Below are 22488 nucleotides of genomic sequence, written 5' to 3' on the forward strand. Positions count from 1 at the left end.
AAGCACATATAAGGCAAGATGTTAAAAATATACAAGCTGATAACTGACCCTATATAATGATCAGAAATAATGTTTTCTAATGTAAGGCTTTGGCTTTGCCTCACAGAAACACTCTAAAATGACACTGATGTTAAGTAATTAAGAATCTAGCCCTTCCACTCTTTGATGCCTCCTTCAAATGACCTTCCATGACTTAATTATGTTTCCACTGGTTCACCTCCCTTTACCTTGGGACCTTGAGAGATCTCAGCTCACAATGGGTACATACCCCACAGGTGTTTTGGTGGACTTCACAAGTGTTCTTAATTCTATGTTTTCCTGCTGAGAATCAGGGTCCTCAGGTGACAAGTGAGAGGTTCCTGGGCCCTTGGAGACTCACAGTCACTCTGTGAAGGGGACATAATCATGGGCTAAGTAGGCACAAAGTAGATTATACACACAGGAACTGAGGGAGTGTTTGGATACAGGTGGGCCTGTACCAGCACAAAATAATGCCTTATAACCTTGATTCACAAGGACCAGACAGACACATGTTTTATCACTTTGTTCTTGTGCTATTGGGGTTGATTAGTCCAGGATTCTCAACTGAGAAGATTTCTAGGGTTTACCAGTTATTTATCAATGTTAGTATGAAATTACTCATTGCTTTCTTTCTCCTGATTGTTCTGATTGTATTCCAGGAACAAATTTCTTGTTTCTCTTTAAATTTACCTGCTTCTCCTGGCTACTATCAAGATGGGGATTTTCTTATTGGAGGACTCTTTTCCCTTAGAGTGACCTCTGGAGACATCACAAGTAAATTTGGCTTTAAAGATACAATCTCTACAGCAGATATTGTTTATGCGTAAGTGGCTTCTCTCTTTAAAAAATTGCTTCATGATTTCAAACATGTATACAATATATGTTGATCTCACCCACCTCTACTGCTTCCCCTCCTATGTCTCCTGTCTTCAACTTACTGGGGGCGCTCTCTCTCTCTCTCTCTCCCTCTCTCTCTCTCTCTCTCTCTCTCTTTCTCTCTCTCTCTCTCTCTCTAAGTCTCTAAGTCTCTAAGTCTCTAAATCTCTAAATCTATCTGTCTCTCATGTAAGAAGGTGTTGAAAGCACTTTGAAGTAGATAACAATTTTTCTTTGTAGTTATTTAGTGTATTATACTGAGAACACTTTATTTCTCCTACTTAAATTAACTTGATACTATCTTTTGAATTTTTATGCTTGATCAAGCACTGTGTATTTTCTTGAGGTTTATCCTATTTCTGAAGAACACTTGAAATACTAAATTTTAATGTTTGTTACTTCTCACATTCTTTACTCCTCCATTTTACTTTCTCAGACACAAATTGGACAGTAATCAGTGAAAGTTGTCCATTTGATAGTATGTGGTGGGGAAAACCTTTAATCCTAGAACTTGAGAAGCAGAGGCAGGTGGATCTCTGTGAGCCTGAAATTAGCCTAGTCTACAATAGTGAGTTTCAGTCAAGCCTGGACTGAATACTGAGACTCTGTACAAAAATTCTTTCTTAGAAATTATGAAGCTGATAATCAATTGTGCTATGAATTTTCTTTTTATGGCTACTTTCTCCACATTTTTAATATATAATATCCTGCTTGTTTTTTGGGATATCATTTATAATCTTTACATGACATAGATTGTTATAAATAAAAATCCAGAATATGAGAGGAAGCATGGGAGGAGCTCCATGGAGAAAAGAGAGGGAGGTAATGGATGTGATTATATTTTAATTGACCATTAATATAAAAAAGACAAAAAATGATCTTTCCAATTTTTCCTCCTAGGGATCTCACTAAACATTATCAGCACATGTTGGCAATGGTTTTTGCTGTAGAAAAAATCAACAAGGACCCAAATGTTCTATTCAACATGTCCCTGGGATTCTATCTCTTCAATGTTAACTTTATTGAGATGAAGGCCATGGAGAGTTCTATGGCTCTGCTCTCAGGAGAGAGTCCCCCAGTTCCTAACTACAGCTGCAGGCCTGAGAAGACTGATAAGCTGGTTGCTGTGATAGGAGGCATATCAACAGGAATTTCAACTCAGATCTCCCGAGTTCTAAGTCTCTACAATGTCCCACAGGTATGCAAAGAATCATGGTTCCTTAGATTATACATAGTAACATAGTAATAAGTGCTAATTAATCCATTTATCATTTATTGATGAGGTATGGAACTACTTAAAAATTTACTATTTAGTGATCATTCTTAACTATGAAGAATAATTTATTCATAAGATGAAACCATGTTTGTATAATAATAAATTAGGTTTCCAAACCTTCAAAATTGAAAAATAAATGTAATGACAACCTGTATTTTTACCACTCCAAGAAAATGTCCTTTTCCATAAACCATTGTTAATACTGTCTTTCTTTTGTATGTAGCTTTAGCACATCACAAAGCATGAGGACTCTAATAATTCTACTCACAGACTTTTACTGTACCTAGCGTGGACAGATTCCAGATTATTTTTGTGTGATATCAGCTCAAAATGCCACATAACATTTATTTTTGCAAAGAACCGTGGGTCACACTTACTCTGACTGGACATTGGGGCTGTTTGTAATTTTGTTCTGTTGGCACAAAAGTTTTATAATTTTGTATTTGTTTAAAAATCTTTCTGTTGATCAGTAAGGGTTTCTTATAAGCAGTGCTATAGAGTCAAAAATATAGATTTATAAGTCAAATTGATCTTCTTTAATTAAAAACTTGAAAAGAGCTTCTAAAAATATATTAATTTGCATATAACAGTGATCCAGCATGGACAGTTTCCCTGATATCATCAATGAAGTATCGTTAATCTTAGTAAAATGAACTAGGCTCCCATGTTGATTTTTTTTAGGTTTAAGTTTTACCTATTTGTTCATTTCTGAGACAGGTTCTCACCATGCCAACTTACCTGGTCTTGAACATCCTATGTAGCCCAGAGTAGCCTTACAGTGATCCTCTGCCTTTGCTTCCCAGAACTGGGCATAAAGGTATGCACCATTATGCTCGATCTAGATTTTTATTTTTATGAGATTTTTATGAGTGAATTTTTAAAAATTGATTATTTTATTTATTTACATTTCAAATGCTGCCCCCTTCCTGGTCTCCTCTCTGTGAAGTCCCTATCCTATCCTCCTTTACCACTGACTCTAAGAGGGCGCTCACCCATCCACCCATGCTGGTCTCACCCCGTAGCATCCCCCTTTGGTGGGGCAAAAAGCCTCTACAGGACAGAGTACCTCTACTCCCACTGATGCCAAATAACTCAGTCTTCTGCTATATAAGTACAGGGAACCATGGACCATTCCATATATATACTTTTGTTGGTGGTTGAGTGCCTGAGAACTCTGAAGGGTTTGGTTAGTTGCTACTCTTGTTCTTCTGTGGCATTGCAATTTCCTTCAGCTCCTTCAGTCCTTCCCTGCACTATTCCACTAGAGTCCCTAGGCTCAGTCCAGTGGTTCACTGTAAGTATCTGAATCTGTCTTAGTCAGGTGCTGACAGACCCTTTCAGTAGACAGCCATACTAGGACCCTGTCTGCAAACACAACATGGCCTCAGTAATAGAGTCAGGGTTTGCTTCCCAACCATGGATTAGATCCTAAGGTGGGCCAGTCTCTTGATGGCCTTTCCTTCAGCCCTTGCTCTGTTTTTGTCCCTGAGTTCTTTTAGACAAGATCAATACTGGGTCAAAAATTTTGAGGATAGTTTAGGGATATCATCCCTCTACTGGGGGCCTTGCCTATCTACTACTGTTGGTCTCTTCAGCTCCTATCTCCTCACTGTTTGTTTTTTCTCCAAAGTTCACCTCCATGGTGTTTTGGGAGCCTCTGACATCCCAGGTTTCTGGAACTTTCTAGAGAGTCTCTCTGCCCTCTAGCACCCATAGCTGCATATTTCTGTTTCTTTTCCTGGCCTTTGGGCTTCTCTCGTTTCCCTCCATACCTGATCCTGCTCCCCTTTACACCTTCCCTCCCTACCTCTGTCTCCCATGAATAATTTGTTCCCCCTTCTAAGTGGGATTGAAGCATCCTCACTTGGGCCTTCCTTCTTGTTAAACTTCTCATGGTCTGTGGTTTGTATCATGGGTATTCTGTATTTTTTGGCTAATATCTACTTATTACTGAGTATATACCTTTTGAGTGTGTCCTCTTGGGTCTGGGTTACCTTACTCAGGGTGATATTTTCTACTTCCGTCCATTTGTTTGCAAAATTCATGATATCCTCATTTTTAATAGCTCAAATTCAAATTTTGCTCTTCAACCTATGGGAAGCCAGTAGTAGCCTGTGTCCACTGATAGCTATGTACATGGCCCAACACAACTTCAACACACTTACAAAGTCCTGCGGCATTTTTGTGATTTCTTTTTGTAATCCACTGGAACAAGTCTTAAGTGTGACCTGCAGAGCTGGCAGTGCTGTGCTGCTGACCTTGTTTTATACATGTCTCGTTTCCTTTATCAAGTTGTCGTTTTTATTTGAGTATCTCTGTGTAGAATAAGTAAATCATCTTTAGTGTATGTAAATAAATCCCAAATTTATGCAGATCATCCCAACTTTACATATGGCAGATAATCCTTTCTCTCCATGTCTTCTCTTTGCCAGCCCACATGCTGTATGTCTGTTCTCGAACATTTCCCTGTGCTGGGTCTTCTGTATGCTAAGTCTACATCTTTCTTTCTTCCTTCACTTTCACAGTTTCCAGTGTGCATCCTTGAGTTAAAGAAATTTTATAAAGGTTGCTCAGTGGTGGTTTTCATTTGACCGACTTGCATTTTAACTTTCAGCAACTTTATTTGGATTTTTTTTTCTAATGTTTCACAATTTTTCCCCCACATTTAAAAATTTCTCCTCTAAATGCCTGTTTGCTAGGTTCTATTTAGATTCAAAGTTGATTGTCTTATTGCGGCTACCTGATTATGTGAGCTCTGTGGTAATTTGTGATTATTGGTCACTCTACACAGCAGTGTGACTGACATCCAATGTCATGTCATTTTGCTTATTAGCTTTGATTTCTAATACAGAGGAATTATGAACTCATGGAGGTACATAATGGTTTCTCTCTCTCTCTCTCTCTCTCTCTCTCTCTCTCTCTCATTTTATCTTTCATTGTGTGTGTGTGAATATATAGGTATTTGCACTGGCTAGTCAGCAAGGTAAATCTTGGGATTTACCTGTCTCTACCTTGGGGTACAAGCACAAGCAGCTATGTTTGACTTGTTAGGGAGATGATGACGATTCTAACCCAGGCCCTCATGCTTGTAGAGAAAACACTGAGCCACCTCCCCAGACTCATGAACTATATCTATAGCTATCTATTTCTTCATCTATACAAATGTCATCTATATCTATATATCATACTATATATCTTCTATATCTGTATCTAATCTATATCTATATATTTAAGTTAGTGTTCAAAATAATGGATTTATCATGGCATCTTCATGTATGTATAACATTATACTTTGTTCTTCGGTCCCCTCAGGCTTTGGCCTTTGAGACTCCACAGTTACAGTCTGATTTTGAGATCAGCTTCTACTCAGCAAGACAGTGAACTAAATCCTCCCTCCATAAACTGCCTGAGCCAAGCCTCCTCCTAACTCTTCAGTTTGTTGCCATTGTAACCTTCCATTTCCACACATGCCTCCTGAGGCAGCCTCATCCAGGCCTATTCAGGTGCTGCCAACTCTGTGATGTGCTGTTACTCCCTAGTCTCAGCACCCAACAGTAGGTCAGTGTTAGATGAACAGTTCTCTCCTGAGAGGGCAGACTGCCACAGCCCTCTGAGTCATAGGGAGTGACAAACTATAGCTCTTCTGCTTTGGCAGCCATCTTGCTGGAGGACCAGCTGTCTTCCTGAAAACAACACCTGAATTGGAGACCTGAAAGAACCCTGGCCTTGTCCTGGAGGCAGAACAACAGCTCTCTCCACCACAGACCCTTGCCTCATCTTTTGGATGTGATTTGTCACACTTCAAACATATTTTTTAATGTATTGTTTAAAAATAATTCACTCATATTTTTAGAAATATGTTTAATTAACAAAGTTATGTTGATTAAAAATCATAACTCAAATTATGTTTTATTAATTAATTTAGTTTCACGGGGCTCATGAACCCATTATCAAAGTGTGTTGATATAAAACATGATATCATCATGTATTGTCTATTTAACTTGTTTACTTTTGTACATTTATTAATATTGAATATTTCTTTAGGCTACTGTTTCCTTCCTCAAAGTATTCATGTTTACTTCATTTTGTGATTTCTTCTTTCCTATTCCTCCTCCTCCCCACCTATCCCTCTAGCCCAGACAATTACCATATATTAAGTGTCTTTATTCAATTATCATGATTTTGGATTCAATAAGTGAAGTGTTCACTGAACACTCAGATTCAGATATGTGGTGAGAAGTCAGTGACTGGAGCCTGGGCATGAGCAGTGGATTAGGGCATAATCTAGTGGACATCTGATGTTAGGAGATTATTGAGGGAATTTGTGTGGAAAGGGAGATCAAGTCCTAATCTGAGCCATGGGACACTGGAATATTGATACCAGCTGTGTAGCGGGAGCTAAACAATTCAATAAGGCAGACTGATAGTGTTTGCCAAACCTTGGAAATACTTTCCCTTGATCAAAGAAAGATCATGGGAACCCATTAAAATGTACATTTTTAAGAAAAAGGATTGTTTCATGCCAATATTAGATTAAGTAAAGTGAATTTGATAATTGGGCATTTGATATGGCAGATTAGGAAATTAACGATCTAGTCCACCCCACACTCCACACCGCAGAGAAGATGCCCTAAAGTGCATAGGAATGACTGTGTACACATCTCAATTGAAGAATTCAGGTGAAAAGTTTAGCAAATAGGGGTTAACAGAGAGCCTGTTTTTTTTTTTTTTTTTTTTTTTTTTTTTTGGTTTTTCGAGGCAGGGTTTCTCTGTGTAGTCCTGGCTGTCCTGGAACTCACTCTGTAGACCAGGCTGGCCTCGAACTCTCAAACTCAGAAATCCGCCTGCCTCTGCCTCCCAAGTGCTGGGATTAAAGGCATGCGCCACCACCGCCCGGCTCAACAGAGAGCCTGTTAAAGGAGAGACTTTACAGCAATTATTGAGATAGATAGTCAGCCTTCTATCCTCAGCAAGCTTATTTTAGAGTAGCTGGCAACATAGCTGACTACAGAGTAAGCATTACAGAAAGACAAAAGACATAGTAACTTTGGGGGAAATAGAGAATTCACTAGTGGATTTTTCAGTGCTTTATAGATTCTTCTTTATTGGTTAGTTATGGATTTGTGACTTCAAGTAAAAAGACCTTTAGTGTTAATGTTTCTCCACTTCCTTTATCAGGAAGATGAAAGTTTTGGTATGAGAAGAAACAGATTTGCAATGCTCTTGTTTGGTTAGTGTTTCCTGAACTAAAAGCAGGAGATAGACACTCTGTGGTCATGTTTGGTTTGCTCTGCAAAAGTGCGAAGAAAAAGATGTGCTTCGTGTGAGCAGTAAGAGGAAAATGATGGGTCACAGGTGAAAAAATAGTGTCGTAATAAAGTTAACTGTTTAATTTCTTGGAGAATTCATTAAGAGAAACTGTGAACCAAATTATTTGAGAATAAACTTAATTGTCTTGTCTTAAGTAGTAACTTTCTTTCTGTTTAGATCAGCTATGCTACTTTTGACCAGAGTCTTGGGACCAGAGTCCAGCTCCAGTCTCCTTACCAGTTTCCTACGCACACCACAGCTCTGTATCAGGGAATTATTCAACTGCTGCTATACTTCACTTGGGTCTGGGTTGGCCTAGTGGTTCCAGATGATATGAGGGGAGAACTCTTCCTTAGGGACATCACAGAGGAGATGACCAACCGTGGACTTTGTGTTGCTTTTGCAGAAAAGGTTCCAGAATTTCCTGCCAAGGACACAGTAAACAGGGGACTTTTTATGAAAAGATTCACACTGACACGTGTTATCATTGCATTTGGTGACACATATTCTCTTCTGAGATTTGTCTATAACATCTTCTGCAATATTCCTTTTGGTAATGTCTGGATCACAACTTCTGATTGGGATATCACCACATTGCCCTTTGAACAAAATCTAGGTTATACATACTTTGGTGGAGGGTTATCATTTTCTGTTCGCATGGATCAAATTTTGGGATTCAAGGATTTTCTCGGAAGTGTTCAACCTAGAAAATACCCTCATGATACCTTTATCCAGGATGTGTGGTCGATCATATTTGAGTGTCCATATTTTGTTCAGGATATAGACAGAGAACTAAGTCAATGTGAGCAAAATGGCAGCCTGAGCACACGTCCTCTGCATCTTTGGGATATGAATACCTCACCCTCGAGCTACAAAGTCCATGCTGCTGTGTATGCCATTGCCCAGGCACTGCATGAGGAGCTGTCACTCAGAGCAGAAAGAAGCTCTCTTGATAAAGGTGTACCCTGGGCTCCTCTCCCATGGAAGGTAGAAATAACTGGTCTTGTATTTTCCTAGAATGTTGGGCCTGAGTTTGTAAGTTCTGCATTTTGATTCATGATCTTTTGTAGTTAGTGTCAGAGAAATATTTCTTATGTTTGCATATCTCTTTATGCTACTATGTCCTTCCTCAAACTATTCATGTTTATTTCAGTAGCATAAAGTAGCACAAAGAAATAGTGATAGAGAAAAAATTAAAAAAAAACACATGGTAACGTTCAAATTTGAACTAATATTTCAATCAGAAAACAATATCTACATGGTGCTGAAAAATGGTTATCTTATTTTAAGCACATTCAAGCAATAATACTTATGCCCTTTAATTGTCACATGTACTTTTATTATTGCTTTTAATGATATGTGAAGTAATTATAATATACAAGTCAAGTGACTTGTACAAGTATATATATTGCATATTTTAAGAGATTTTACATACATTTGATGCCAATAGGTTGTTTTGTTTTGATAAACAGATTCTAGGAGAACACATAGCTTCTATACGGCTAGACAATATCATCCATGACTGTTCTCCAGCTTATGGGAGGCTGAGACAGAGGATCATGAGTTTGAAGCCAGTCTGAGATATATAGACAGACCTAGTCTTACAAATCAAATCCCAAACCAAACTGAAACAAAAGCAGGTTCTTTAAAATGAAGCTGGATTGAATGGAGAGGCACTAGTCATGACACATCAACTTCCCACGTGTTTACCCCTCTGCACCTGCTTATCACTTCAAACCTGAGTCCCTCCCTCTACATCATTGTCAACACTTATTTTTTGAGATTGTTTAAATTTCCTCATTATTGTTTGGTACCTTCAAACATTTAAATAACAAATGTTGGGCATTTTCTACCCCTGCCCCATTGCATTTCCTGCCTCTCCCTCTCCTGTTGGAGACTTTTTGCAACCAGCCCTCTCTCACTCTCATGACTGCTTTTTGTAGGTGAGATCCTGTGGCTTTAATTAAAGTTTCTCACACAAGAGTGGGATGTTATTACTAGACTAAGGGCTTTTTATTTCTTTAGCTCACATAAATCTTTTGTGTGTTTGAATTTTGGCATTAGGCATCCTAACACACAGAAAGTGTTACAGCTCATGGTGAGCTATATTTGCCTTTCTCTCAGATCAGTGATATTAAACATCTTTCCACACACTGCATGTCCACATGTATCCCTCTCTTGAAAAAATATCTAGCAGACACTTTTTCTTATTTAAAATTTTGGCTAAATAATTTCATTAATTACCTATAACTTGGGATAACAACTCTTCATTAGGTGTCTTGTTTGCAAATATCTTCTTCCATTCCATGAATTGTCCTCTTACACTGTTGGTTGTTTTCTTTGCTGTGCTGAAGCTTTCTTTGTTAAGATAGTTGATCTTAGCTTTCTTTGACAGCTTTTGATGTCGTGTTTGAAAATATCATCAGGACCAATGATATTGATGGCTTCCCTCTCTGATTTACTCTAGAAGTTTTTTATTCAGAGGTGTTTTTTTTGTTTTGTTTTAAATCTGTTTTTACTTTGATATATGAAACAGACAAAAATCTAACTGCAGTGATTTACATGTTGATGCCCTGCTTTCACAACAGAATTTCTGTAATAGACTACACTTCACCCTTTGTGTGTTCTTGGTGTCTCGTGTGTTCAGTTGGTTTCTGGATTTCTGTTCAGCTCCTCTGTGATGTGTGCAGGTTATAGGCCATGCTTATACTGCTGTAACTTTATAAAGCTATTTGGAATGGAAAATGGAATGCTTTCATTTTGTTTTCCTTGATCAAGTTTGAAAAGGTATGTGTCCTCTTTGTGGCTCTCCTCTCCTGTGGGGAATTTAGGCCTTGATAATCAATGAGAAAAACATTATTTAAATTTTGAATGACATTGCCCTAATCTGTGGCATCTTTTACATAATGAAGTATTTTAAACAAATAAGTCTTCTAATCCTTGAGCTATTATCTTTCTATGTCTCTTTCGTATCTTTTATCAATGTCTGACATGTTTTACCATAGGGATATTTTAACTAATTGGTTAAATTTAGTTCTAATTAGTAAAATAACTAGAAACATCATTTTACTTTTCTTATTGACATACATTTATTGTACTGGTATTGGATTTCATAAGGATAATTATATTCAAGTGTATACAATATTAGTTTGACTATGTTTCCCTTAATTCCTTCACTCCGCTTTCTGATCCCTCCAGAGGTGTGGTGGATTTAATGAGAAATGTCCCCCACAGGTTTAGGATTTGAACAATAGTTTCCCATGGCATTTCACTAGGGGGAGTTTGATGATGCAGTCTTCCTAGAGGAAATACATTAATGAAGAAGGGTTTTGATATTTGTATACCTTTATCTTAGTTTAGGTTCACCTTCTCATCTTGCAGTTGTGAATGTGAACATTCAACTTCCTATGACATCACCCATGCCTGTTGCTGTGCTACTCACCATGATAGACTCTGATCCATCTGAAACCATAGGCCCAAATAAATTTTTCCTCTGTCAGTTGCTTGCATCATAGTGCTTTATCACAGTAACAGAACAATAACTAATACACCACTTGTATTACTCACATTTGTTCCCCTACACAGGTCTGCCTTTACTCCCGAGTCTTCAATTTTTATGTATGTGTGTGTGCATATTTGTGCAAATGTGTGTGTATGTTTATTATTTTCCTGTTGCTGTGACAAAACATCATGACCAAGTAAACACATATGAGAAAGGGTTTGGCTTACAGTTCCAGGGGACAAGAGTTCATCATGGCAAGGAGATATGGCAGCAAGCATTAGGCATGGAGACAGAGGCAGGAGATCATATTTCAACCCCAAGACGAAGCCAAGAGAGTAAACTGAAAAGTCCCTATATTCTCAAAGCTCCCCCCATCTCTGTCTTTCTCTCTGTCTCCTTCTCTATCTCTGACTCTTTTTCGCTGTTTCTCTGTCTCTGTCTCCCCCAACTCTCTGTACTCTCTCCCTCTGAAATTCTCTCCCCAAACTTTTCTCTTCCTGTTCCCATCTCTTCCCATCTCCTATTCTACCCACAAAATCTATTCTAGATTCCCTTTCCAGGTATGTGACCCCCCAAACCCCCACCTAGAGCCTTCATTGTTACTTAGCCTCTCTGGGTCTGTGGATTGTAATATATTTATCCTTTACAGCTAATAACTCATATAAGTAAGTACTTGCCATGTTTTTTTTTTAAAGTGGGTCTAGGATGCCACACTCTTGATAATTCTAGTTTCATTCATTTGTCTACAAATTTCGTAGTGTCATTTTTCTAACAGATGAGTAGTACTCCATTGTGGTAAATGTGCCACACTCTGTTTACCCATTTTTTCATTTGAGAAACATCTCAATTACTTCCAATTTCAGGCTATATAAATAAAACCACTATGAATTAATTGAGCAAATGTCCTTGAGGTGGGATGGAATGTCCTTTGGGCATATGCCCAAGAGTGGTATAGGTCAGTCTTGAGGTAGATTAATTCCCACTTTTCTGAGGAGCCATCATAATGATTTCTGTACTGGCTGTACAAGCTGGCACTCCCCCCATCATTGCAATAGTGTTCCTCTTGCCACACGTCCTCTCCATCAGGAGCTGTCTCTTGTATCTTTGATCTTAGCCATTCTGACACGTGTAAGATGGAATCTCAAAGTAGTTTTGAATTTCATGTCCCTAAAGGCTAAGGATGTTGAATATTTTTATAAAGTGTTTCTCACCCCTTTGATATTCATCTATTATGAATTCTCTGTTTAGCTCTGTACCTAATTTTTAAAATTAGATTAGTGGTTTGTTGATGCCCAGTATCTTCAGTTCTTTATATATTTTGGATATTAGCTTTCTGTCAGATGTAGAGTTGGTAAAAATCCTTTCCCTTTCTCTTGACTGCAATTTTGTCCTAATGAAGTTGTCCTTTGCCTTGCAGAAGCTTTTTGGTTTCATGAGATCCCATTTATTCATTGCCTTACCAATGCTCTATTTAGGAAGTTGTCTCCTGTGCCAATATGTGTAGAATTAAAATCATGAAATAAATCACAGCAGCATGTTCTGAGCTACCCACCCCAACGTTCTGAGTTCTTGAATGAAAGTCATACCCCCAACCTTTATATTGTAATATGCCTTAAACAGCTCAATAGCTGGGCCATTTCTTAACCTCTATATGGCTAATCCACCTCCTTTCGAAAATCCCAAGTTATCATTGATTACATTTTGTATTTTACCTTGGCTTCCCTGGACCCAGTTGGGCAGTCCTCTTGGGCCACAATCCCCTGGCTGCTACCTGGTGGTTATGTCCCCCTGTCCTGAACCTTCTCAGGCATGGCGTCTCTACTTCTCTACCTCTCCCAGCATGGTGGATCTTTCTCCTCCTTTCTCCCTGTCCCTAGCCAAAGAATCCTATAAGTCTCAGCTCTGTCTGCACTGCTCAACCATTGGCTGTCAGCATCTTAATTTAACAATCAGAACCAACTGGAGCAGGTTTCCAGAAGCTATGTGTGTGTGGGTGTTCTTGCCTAAACAGTTTTTTGGGAGAAACATAATGAGCATTAACAATACAAGCAGTTATAAGTATGTTCAAGGCTTTTCCCTAGTTTTTCTTCCATCAAGTTCAGCGTGTCGATTTTAATGCTGTGATTGTCAATTGGAGTTTTGAACAGGGCGTTAAACATGAATCTATTAGCGTTCTTCAACGTGAAGACATCCAGTTAGACAGAACCATTTCTGAAGATGATTTCTTTTATCCATTCTATATTTCTAGCTCTTTTATAAAAGACTTTATGGACACTTTAAGGTATCCATAGGTGTGTGGATTTATATCTAGGTCTTAAATTCAATTTTATTGCTCAATCATCTCTTTTATGTGGTTTTATTACTATAGCACATTGTACACTTTAAAATTAGGGATGGTGATACCTCTGGAAATTCTTTTACTGTTTATTATGTTAATTCTATTGATTCATGAGCATGGGAGATCTTTCGATCTTCTGATATCTTCTTTTTTTTTCTTCAAAGACTTAAAATTTTATCATACAAGTCCTTTGCTTGCTTGATTTGACTACTCCAAAATACTTTGCATTTTTTTGTGGCTCTTGTGGAGTGTTGCTTCCCTGATTTTTCTTAGTCTCTTTGTCATCTGTATATGTGAAGTCTGCTAACTTACTGAGTTAATCTTGTACCCAGCCACATCTCTGAAAGTGTTCATCAGTCATAGGACTTCCATGGTAGAATTTTGAGGGTTGCTTATATATATTATTATATCATCTATAAATAATGATATCTTGAATTTACATTTTCTCATTTTACCCCTTTATCTCCTTCAGCTCTCCTCCTACTGCTATATCCATCTTGTTTATGACGTCTGTTAGTTCCAGTATTCATTGAGTCGTTGCCTCAGTGACTCATCCATGATGCACCCACTGGTGAGAGTGGGGTATCGCAGTCTCCCACGAGGAATGTGTGCGGTCGATGCGTGAGTTGAGATTTAGTTGTATTTCTTTAACAGACTTGGATACCCTTGTGTTTGTGACATAAACGTTAAAAATTGACACATCATCTTAGTAGATTTTTTCTTTGATGATTATAGATGTTCTTCCTCATTACTTTTGATTAATTTTCATTTGAAGCCTATTGTGTTCGATGTTAGAATGTCTACTCTACCTTGAGTTTAAGGTTCAGTGGCTTGGAAAACATTTCCCCAGTCCTTTACTCTGAGATAACAACTATATTTGATGTTGAGTTGTGTTTCTTTACATGCTATGTGGAAGGTTGAATGCTGTTTTCAGATCCATTCTGTTAGCCTATATCTTTTTATTAAAGAATTGAATCCACTGATATTGAGATTTTTCAATGATATTTTTATTAGGTGCTGGCAGTGGTGGTATGTGTGAGTGCCTGTGTATATGTGTGTATGTGTGTGTGTGTGTGTTTGTATGTTGACTTCCTTTTTTTTGGTTTTGCTACTGTGAGGTTATTTATTTCCTGTGTTTTTATGGATACAGTTCACCTATTCAGGTTGAAGTTTTCCTTTTAACACCATCTGTTGTGCTGGATTTGTGAATAGATATTATTTAAATTTGACTTCATCATGGAATATCTTGTTTTTTCTCCATCTATGGTGATTTAAAGTTATGCTGGGTATAGTAATCTGGGCATCTGTGATATCTTAGAGTCTGCAGTGCAGTTGTTCAGGCTCTTCTGGCTTTTAAAGTCTCCACTGAGAAGTTTGAGCAATTTGAATAGATCTACCTTTATATGTTACTTGGTCTTTTCTCCTTGCAGCTTTTATTGTTCTTCCTTTGTTTTATATGTTTAAGTGTCCTGATTATTGTATGGTCCAATCTATTTGGTGTTCTTCATGCTTCTAGTAACTTTATAGGCACTTTTTTAAGGTTAGGAAAATTTTCTTCTGTGATTGTGTTAAAAATATTTTTGGCTCCTTAGACCTGGGAATCGTCTCCGTGTTCTATTCCTATTACTTCTATTATATTTGGTCTTTCCCTGTGCCCTATATTTCCTGGAATTTTTTTTTTCTCAGAAAATTTTTTAGGTTAAGCATTTTTTGGATGATGTATCTATTTCTTGTATCCTACTTTTAACACCTGAAGTTCTCTTTTCCATCTCTTGATTTCTGTCCTTGGCGCTTGTGTCTGGAGTTTCTGTCTGTTTACCTAGATTTTTTTTTTTTCAGAATTTACTCAATATGTGTTTTCTTTATTGTTTCTTTTCATTTTCAGGTCTTGTGCAGTTATTCATTTTCCTTCAACTAGTTGTTTTTTCTTGGCTTTCTTTAAAGGATTTATTCATTTCCTCTCTTTTTTTGTCTTCTCCTTGATTTCTTCAAATGATTTATTCATTTCTGCTTTAAGGACCTCAGTTGTCTTTATCAAGTTAAAGTCATATTTTTGAGCTTCCTCTGTGTTGAAATATTTAGGGCTTGCTGGAGTAGGATAAATAGACTCTCATGATGACATACTGCCTTGACTGATGATTGTTTTCACACTGACATATAGGCAGCTGTGTTTGGGACAGTTGTAAGTCTAAGTGCTGATTTCTGGGATGGGTGTTTTGTACCTTGGTCACTGATTCCTTTCTGGTCTTCTGGTTTATGTTGCCTGTGGTTGAGTAGAGATTCTCTGCTTGAATTGTAGACTGGATTTTTGATGGCTCTGATGGTCTCTTGTTGAGCATGGTATCTATGCTAGAGTTGGGGGTTCGAGCATGGAAAGGAGGAGGGAAAAGGAGATATTGTGTAAAATGGGAAGGCACTGACAGAATGGGTGCAGTCCATAGGTTGAGGACTACATGGTGTTCTGGTGGCTATCATAGTCTCTGTTTCAGCATTGGGTCTCTGTTGAAGTTGGGGGCCGGAATATGGTGATAAAGAGGAGAGGCACAGTTGGCAGGAGGCTGAGAGAGCACTAAGAGATTGGCAGCAGTCTGTGACCAGCTAGTATACCTGAAGTTTTGCCAGGTTTTGCCTTGGTTGAGCAGGGTACTTCCACAGGAATCAAGAAATGGGTGGTTTTGCTAATAATGAATCCTTGGGCTGTGGGATGGAATTTAAGTTAAAATTTGAATTTTCCTGGTGCTTAAGGATGTTGAACCTTTTTCATATCTTTATTGGTTATATATTTTTCATCCTTAGGGAATTGCTATTCCATTAGCACATACTGAGCTGTATGATTTCTCTTATGGTTTCTCAGTTTTTCTTAGTTTTTACTATATTCCATATGTAGTCTTATATTAAATGTGTCATTCTCAAAGCTTCTCTGTCATTCTCTGGGACATTTCTTCATTTGTTTACTTGATTGTTTCCATTGGTATGAAGAAACATTTTAAGTTTGTGAAGGACAATGGCCTATTCTTGGCATCCTCTGTTGAATGATTGAGTTCCTCCTCCTCCTCCTCCTCCTCCTCCTCCTCCTCCTCCTCCTCCTCCTCCTCCTCCTCCTCCTCCTCCTTCTTCTTCTTTCTTCTCCTCTTCTGACTGGAGTTGGGTCCTTGGGGCCCCTTGTTTTTCTGGTGTTGGGACTTTCTGTTGACTAGACCCAGCTCCTCATGCCCTATTGCTACACACCTCTGTTCAATTTCCTGACCCAGTCTACATCTCTCCCATCTCCTCCCACTTTTTTCTCTCCCCACTCCTTTTTCCCTCCCAAGTCCCTCCCACCCTCTAATTCCTATGATTATTTTGTTCCCCTTCTAAATAGAAATGAAGCATTCATAATTTGGTCTTCCTTCTTCTGGAGCTTCATATGCTCTGTGAGTTGCATTGTGGATTTTCTGAGCTTTTGGGCTAATATCAACTTATCAGTGAGTATACACCATGTGGTTTCTTTTGTGACTAGTTTACCTCACTCAGAATGATATTTTCTAGTCCCATCCATTTGCCTGTGAATTTCATGGAATCATTCTTTTTTAATAGCTGAGTAGTATCACACTGTAGAAATGTTCCACATTTTCTGTATCCATTCATCTGTTGAGGAACATCTGGGTTGTTTCCAGCTTCTGACTATTATGAATATGGCTGCTATGACCATAGTGGAGCATGTGTCCTTGTTATATGTTGGAGCATCTTCTGGGTATATGCCCAGGAGTGGTATAGCTTGGTCTTCAAGGAGAACTATTTCCAGTTTTCTGAGGAACTGCCAAATTGATTTCCAGAGTGGTTGTACCCTCTTGAAATCCCACCAGCACCAGCATCTGCTGTTATCTGAGTTTTTGATCTTAGCCATTCTGACAGGTATGAGGTGGAATCTCAGGGTCATTTTGATTAACATTTCTCTAATGACAAATGATGTTGAACATTTCTTTAAGTGCCTCTTGGCCATTTGAGGTTCCCCAGTTGAGAATTTTTTGTATAGCTCTGTACCCCATTTTTAATAGGGTTATTTGTTCTCTGAAGTCTTATTTCTTGAATTCTTTGTGTATAGTAAGTATTGTTCCTCTTTTGAGTGTAGGGTTGGTAAAGATTTTTTTCCACATCTGTAGGTTGCTGTTTTTTCCTGTAGACAGTGTCCTTTGCCTTACAGAAGCATTTAAATTTTCTGAGATTCCATTTGCCTATAGTTGATCTTAGAGCCCGAGCCATTGGTGTTTGTTCAGGAAAATTCTCCTGTGCAGATATGTTCAAGGCTCTTTCCCACTTTCTCTTTTATTAGATTCAGTATATCTGGTTTTATGTGGAGGTGCTTGATCCACTTGGATTTGAGTTTTGTACAATGAGATAAGAATGGGTCAATTTGCATTCTTCTACATGCTGACTACCATTTGAGCCAGCACCATGTGTTGATTATGCTGTCTGTTTGAAAGTAGATGGTTGTAGTTTCTTTGTCAAAGATCAGGTGTCCATAGGTGTGTGGGTTCAATTCTAGGTCTTTAATTCTATTCCATTGATCTACCTGTCTGTTTCTGTAACAATGTCATGTGGTTTCTAATCACTATTGCTCTGTGGTAAAGCTTGAGGTCAGGGATGGTGATTCTCCCAGAAGTTCTCTTATTGTTGAGAATAATTTTTGCTATCCTGGGTTTTTGTTATTCCAGATGAATTTCAGAATGGCTCTTTCTATCTCTGTGAAGAATTGAGTTGGGATTTTGATGGGAATTGCATTGAATTTGAACATTGCTTTTGGTAAGATCACCATTTCTACTACGTCAATCCTGCCAATACATGAGCATGCGTGAGCTTTCCATTTTCTGAGATCTTCGATTTCTTTCCTCAGAGACTTGAAGTTCTTGTCATACAGATCTATTACTTGCTTGATTAGTGTCAAACCAAGATATTTTATATTATCTGTGACTATTGTGAGTGGTCTCATTTCCCTAATTTATTTCTCAGTCCATTTATCTTTTGAGTAGATGAATGCTACTTTGCTGAAGTTGTTTATCAGCTATAGAAATTCTCTGGTGGAGTTTTGGGGGTCACTTAAGAATACTATCATATCATCTACAAATAGTTATCTTTACTTCTTCCTTTCCAGTTTGCATCCCTTTCATCTATTTTTGTTGTCTAATTGCTCTAGCTAGAGCTACAAGTACTATATTGCATAAATAGGGAGACAGTGGGCAGCCTTGTCTAGTCCCTGATTTTAGTGGAACTGTTTCAAGTTTCTCTACATTAAATATGATGTTGGGTATGGGTTTGCCCTATGTTGCTTTTATTATGTTTAGGTCTGGGCCTTGAATTCCTGATTTTTCCAAGACTTTTAACATGAAGGTGTATTGTATTTTGTCAAATGCTTTTTCAGCATCTAATGAGATGATCAAATTTTTTGAGTTTGTTTAGACAGTGGATTACATTAACAGATTTCCCTATATTGAACTATCCCTGCATCACTAGGATGAAGTCTACTGGATCATGTTGCATGATCATTATGATAAGTTCTTGGATAAGGTTTGTTAGAATTTTATTGAGTATTTTTGCATCGATATTCATAAGGGAAATTGGTCGGTCCTCTTTATTTGTTGAGTCTTTGTGTGGTTTAGGTGTCAGCTTAACTATCGCTTCATAGAATGAATTTATCAGTGTTCCCTTTGTTTCTTTTAGTAAAATAGTTTGAAGAGTATTGGTATTAGGTCTACTTTGAAGATCTGATAGAATTCTGCCCTAAAACTATGTCATCCTGGGCTGTTGTTGTTGTTGTTGTTGTTGTTGTTGTTGTTGAGAGAGTTTAATGACTGCTTCTATTTCTTTAGGGGTTATAAGACAGTTTAAATGGCTTACCTCCTCTTGATTTAACTTTGGTACCTGGTATCTGTCTAGAAAATCATCCATTTCACCTAGATTTTCTAGTTATGTTGAGTATATGTTTTTGTAGTGGGATCTGATGATTTTTTAAGTTTCTTCATTCTCTTTTGTTACATCTCCCTTTTTATTTCTGATTTTGTTAATTTGGATATTGACTCTGTACCCTCTGGTTAGACTGGCTAAGGTTTTATCTATCTTGTGGATTTTCTCAATGAACTAGAAACTGGTTTTGTTGATTCTTTGTATAGCTCTCTTTGTTTTTACTTGGTTGATTTCAGCCCTGAGTTTGATTATTTCATGCCATCAACCCTTCTTCAGTGTATTTGCTTCTTTTTTGCTCTCCAGCTTTCAGATGTACTGTTAAGCTGCTATTGTATGCTCTTTACAGTTTTTTTTTTTTCTTTTTTTGTGGAAACACACAGAGCTATGAGTTTTCTTCTTAGCACTGATCTCACTGTGTCCCATAAGTGTGGGTATGTTGTGACTTCATTTTCATTAAATTCTAAAAAGTATTTAATTTCTTTTCTTATTTCTTCCCTGACCAAGTTACCATTGAGTAGAGTTGTTCAGCTTCCATATGAATGTTGGCTTCCTGTTGTTTTTCTTGTTATTGAAGACAAGCTTTTCTCCATCATGATCTGATAGGGTGCATGGGATTTTTTCAATCTTTTTGTATTGGTTGAGGCTTCTTTTGTGTTTGAGTATATGGTCAGTTTTTGAGAAGGTACAATAAGGTTCTAAGAAGAAGTTTGAACTGGCTAGTTTTGTGTCTCAACTTGACACAAGCTGAAGTTATCACAGAGAAAGTAGCCTCCCTTGAGGAAATGCTTCCTTGAGATCCAGCTGTAAAGGCATTTTCTCAATTTATGATCAAGTGTGGTGCCATCATTAGGCTGGTCATCTTGGGTTCTATAAGGATGCAAATGAGCAAGCCAGTAAGTAACATCATTCCATGGCCTCTGCATCATCTTCTTCTGCTTCCTCATCTGCTTCAGTTCCAGTCCTGACTTCCTTTGGTGATGAACAACAATATTGAATTGTAAGCTGAATATATCCTTTCCTCTCCAACTTGCTTCTTGTTCATGATGTTTTGTGCAGGAATAGAAACTTGACTAAGACAAAAGCATATTCTTTTTGTTTTATGGTGAAATGTTCTATAAATATCTGTTAAATCCATTTGGTTCATAACTTCTGTTAATTTCACTTTATCTCTGTTTATATACTGCTTCCATGATGTGTCCATTGATGAGACTGGGGTGTTGAGATCTTCCACTATTATTGCGTGCATTTCAATGAGTGCTTTGAGGTTTAGTGACATTTCTTTTACAAATATGGCTGTCCTTGCACTTGGGCATAGATGTTCAGAATTGAGAGTTCATCTTGGTAGATTTTTCCTTTGATGAGTATAAAGTTTACTCCCTAATCTATTTTGCTAACTTTTGGTTGAAAGTTGATTATATTTGATATTAGAATGAGTACCCCAGCTTGTTTCTAGCAACTATTTGCTTGGGAGGAAAATTTCCAGCCTTTTATTCTGAGGTTGTTTCTGTTTTTGTCACTGAGGTGTGGTTCTTGAATGCAAAAAAATGCTGGGTCCTGTTTATGTATCCAGTCTGTTAGTCTATGTCTTTTTATTGGAGAATTGAGTCCATTAATGTTAAGAGATATTAAGAAACAGTAATTTTTGCATTCTGTTATTTTTGTTGATAGAGGTGGAATTATGTCTGTGTGGCTATCTTCTTTTGTGTTTGTTAAAAGATTGCTTTTCTGGCTTTTCAAAGGGTGTAGTTTCCCTCCTTGTGTTGGTATTTTCCATCTATTATCCTTTGTAGGGCTGGATTTGTGGAAAGATACCAGGTAAATCTGGTTTTGTCATGGAATACATTGGTTTGGACATCTTTGGTAATTTGAGAGTTTAGGTATAGTAACCTAGGCTGGCATCTTTGTTCTATTATTGTCTGTATGACATCTTCCCAGGATATTCTGGATTTTAGAGTCTCTGTTGAGAAGTCTGGTGTAATTCTGATAAGTTTGCCTTTATATGTTATTTGACCTTTTCCCATTACCGCTTTCAATATTCTTTCTTTGTTCTGTGCATTCAGGGTTTTCATTGTAATATGATGGCAGATTTTTTGTTTTAATGATCCAATCTATTTGGCTTACTGTAGGTTTCTTGTATGTTTATGAGCATCTCTGTCTTTAGGTTACAAGTTTTCTGTATTAAGGTCTGTTCTAGGTTGAGGGTCTAGCAATACAATAGATGCAAATAGTCAAGGAACAAGCAAGACAATAAACACAAATAGTCAAAGAACAAGCAAGGTATTAAACCCAATTAGATGAACACTCCCATGATCACTGTTTCTAAGGGCTTATCAGGATGACCAAAATATCTGAGCCTACTTACCTGTCATAGTCCAAAGTCATTTTCATGTCTGAAGCCTACTTCCTTATTATAGCTAAAATTTAGATTTCTGTCTAAAATTACTTCTTTGTTCTAGCCTAATGTCAGACTCCTGCCTGAAGCCTACTTCCTTATCCTTGGCCCATGTCAGATTCTTGCCAAGCAGCCCCAAAGGCTCTCCGCCTCTCCTCCTTTTCTATTTCATTAACAAGACAGAGTCTGACTTAGGTCTTCTGACAAGAATGCCTTCCTTACCTGTCATGGAATATGCATTATACAAAGCAATGCACTTCTGTCTTAGGTTGGTAAGGCTCTGTGCAGAATCTTACATGTCTTCTGCTTGCCAGCCTCTTAATTAAGTAACTGTCTGGGGGTTCATTTTCAGGTTCAAGCCATGTACTTTGGCTGCCAACATGTTGATGTTGTTAAAGACAAGCTTTAAGACAATGGGCAGGAATAAAATTATTCCCAGGACAAAAAAGGGCTAGCATGATCAAGCTATATATGCCATTGCTGAGGTTTGGCAAAAATGGAAATACTGACCTCAAGACATGGATAATTTTATCAGCATAGGTTTGATCTTTTCATTTTGTCCTGGATTTCTTGGATGTTTTAATTTAGGTGCTTTTTGCATTTTTCAATTTCTTCCACTGCTGTGTCAATGTTTTCTGTGGTATCTTCTGCACCTGAGATTTTCTCTTCTATTTCTTGTATTCGCTTGGTGATGCTTGCATCTATGACTCCTGATATGTTTTCTAGGTTCTCTATCTCCATGGATAGTTCTCTTTCTGGTTTCTTTATTGTTTCTCTTTCCATTTTTAGATACTGAATGGTTTTGTTCAATTCTTTCACCTGTTATGTTGTTT

The 22488-nt window shown here is 37.7% G+C and overlaps 1 protein-coding gene across 1 annotated transcript in view; it reads left to right on the forward strand.

The window, feature by feature from the left end:
- Positions 1-629: 629 nt before the first annotated feature.
- Positions 630-22488, forward strand: part of LOC114615382 (vomeronasal type-2 receptor 26-like) — a 36724-nt gene continuing 14865 nt past the window's right edge. Inside the window, exons 1-3 of the mRNA XM_028761121.1 lie at positions 630-844; positions 1798-2095; positions 7661-8470. Coding sequence (XP_028616954.1) covers positions 630-844; positions 1798-2095; positions 7661-8470 — 1323 coding nt within the window. The remainder of the gene's footprint in view (positions 845-1797; positions 2096-7660; positions 8471-22488) is intronic.

This window comes from Grammomys surdaster, unplaced genomic scaffold (assembly GCF_004785775.1).
Source record: "Grammomys surdaster isolate TR1022 unplaced genomic scaffold, NIH_TR_1.0 126660, whole genome shotgun sequence".
In the NCBI taxonomy this organism is placed as follows: domain Eukaryota; kingdom Metazoa; phylum Chordata; class Mammalia; order Rodentia; family Muridae; genus Grammomys; species Grammomys surdaster.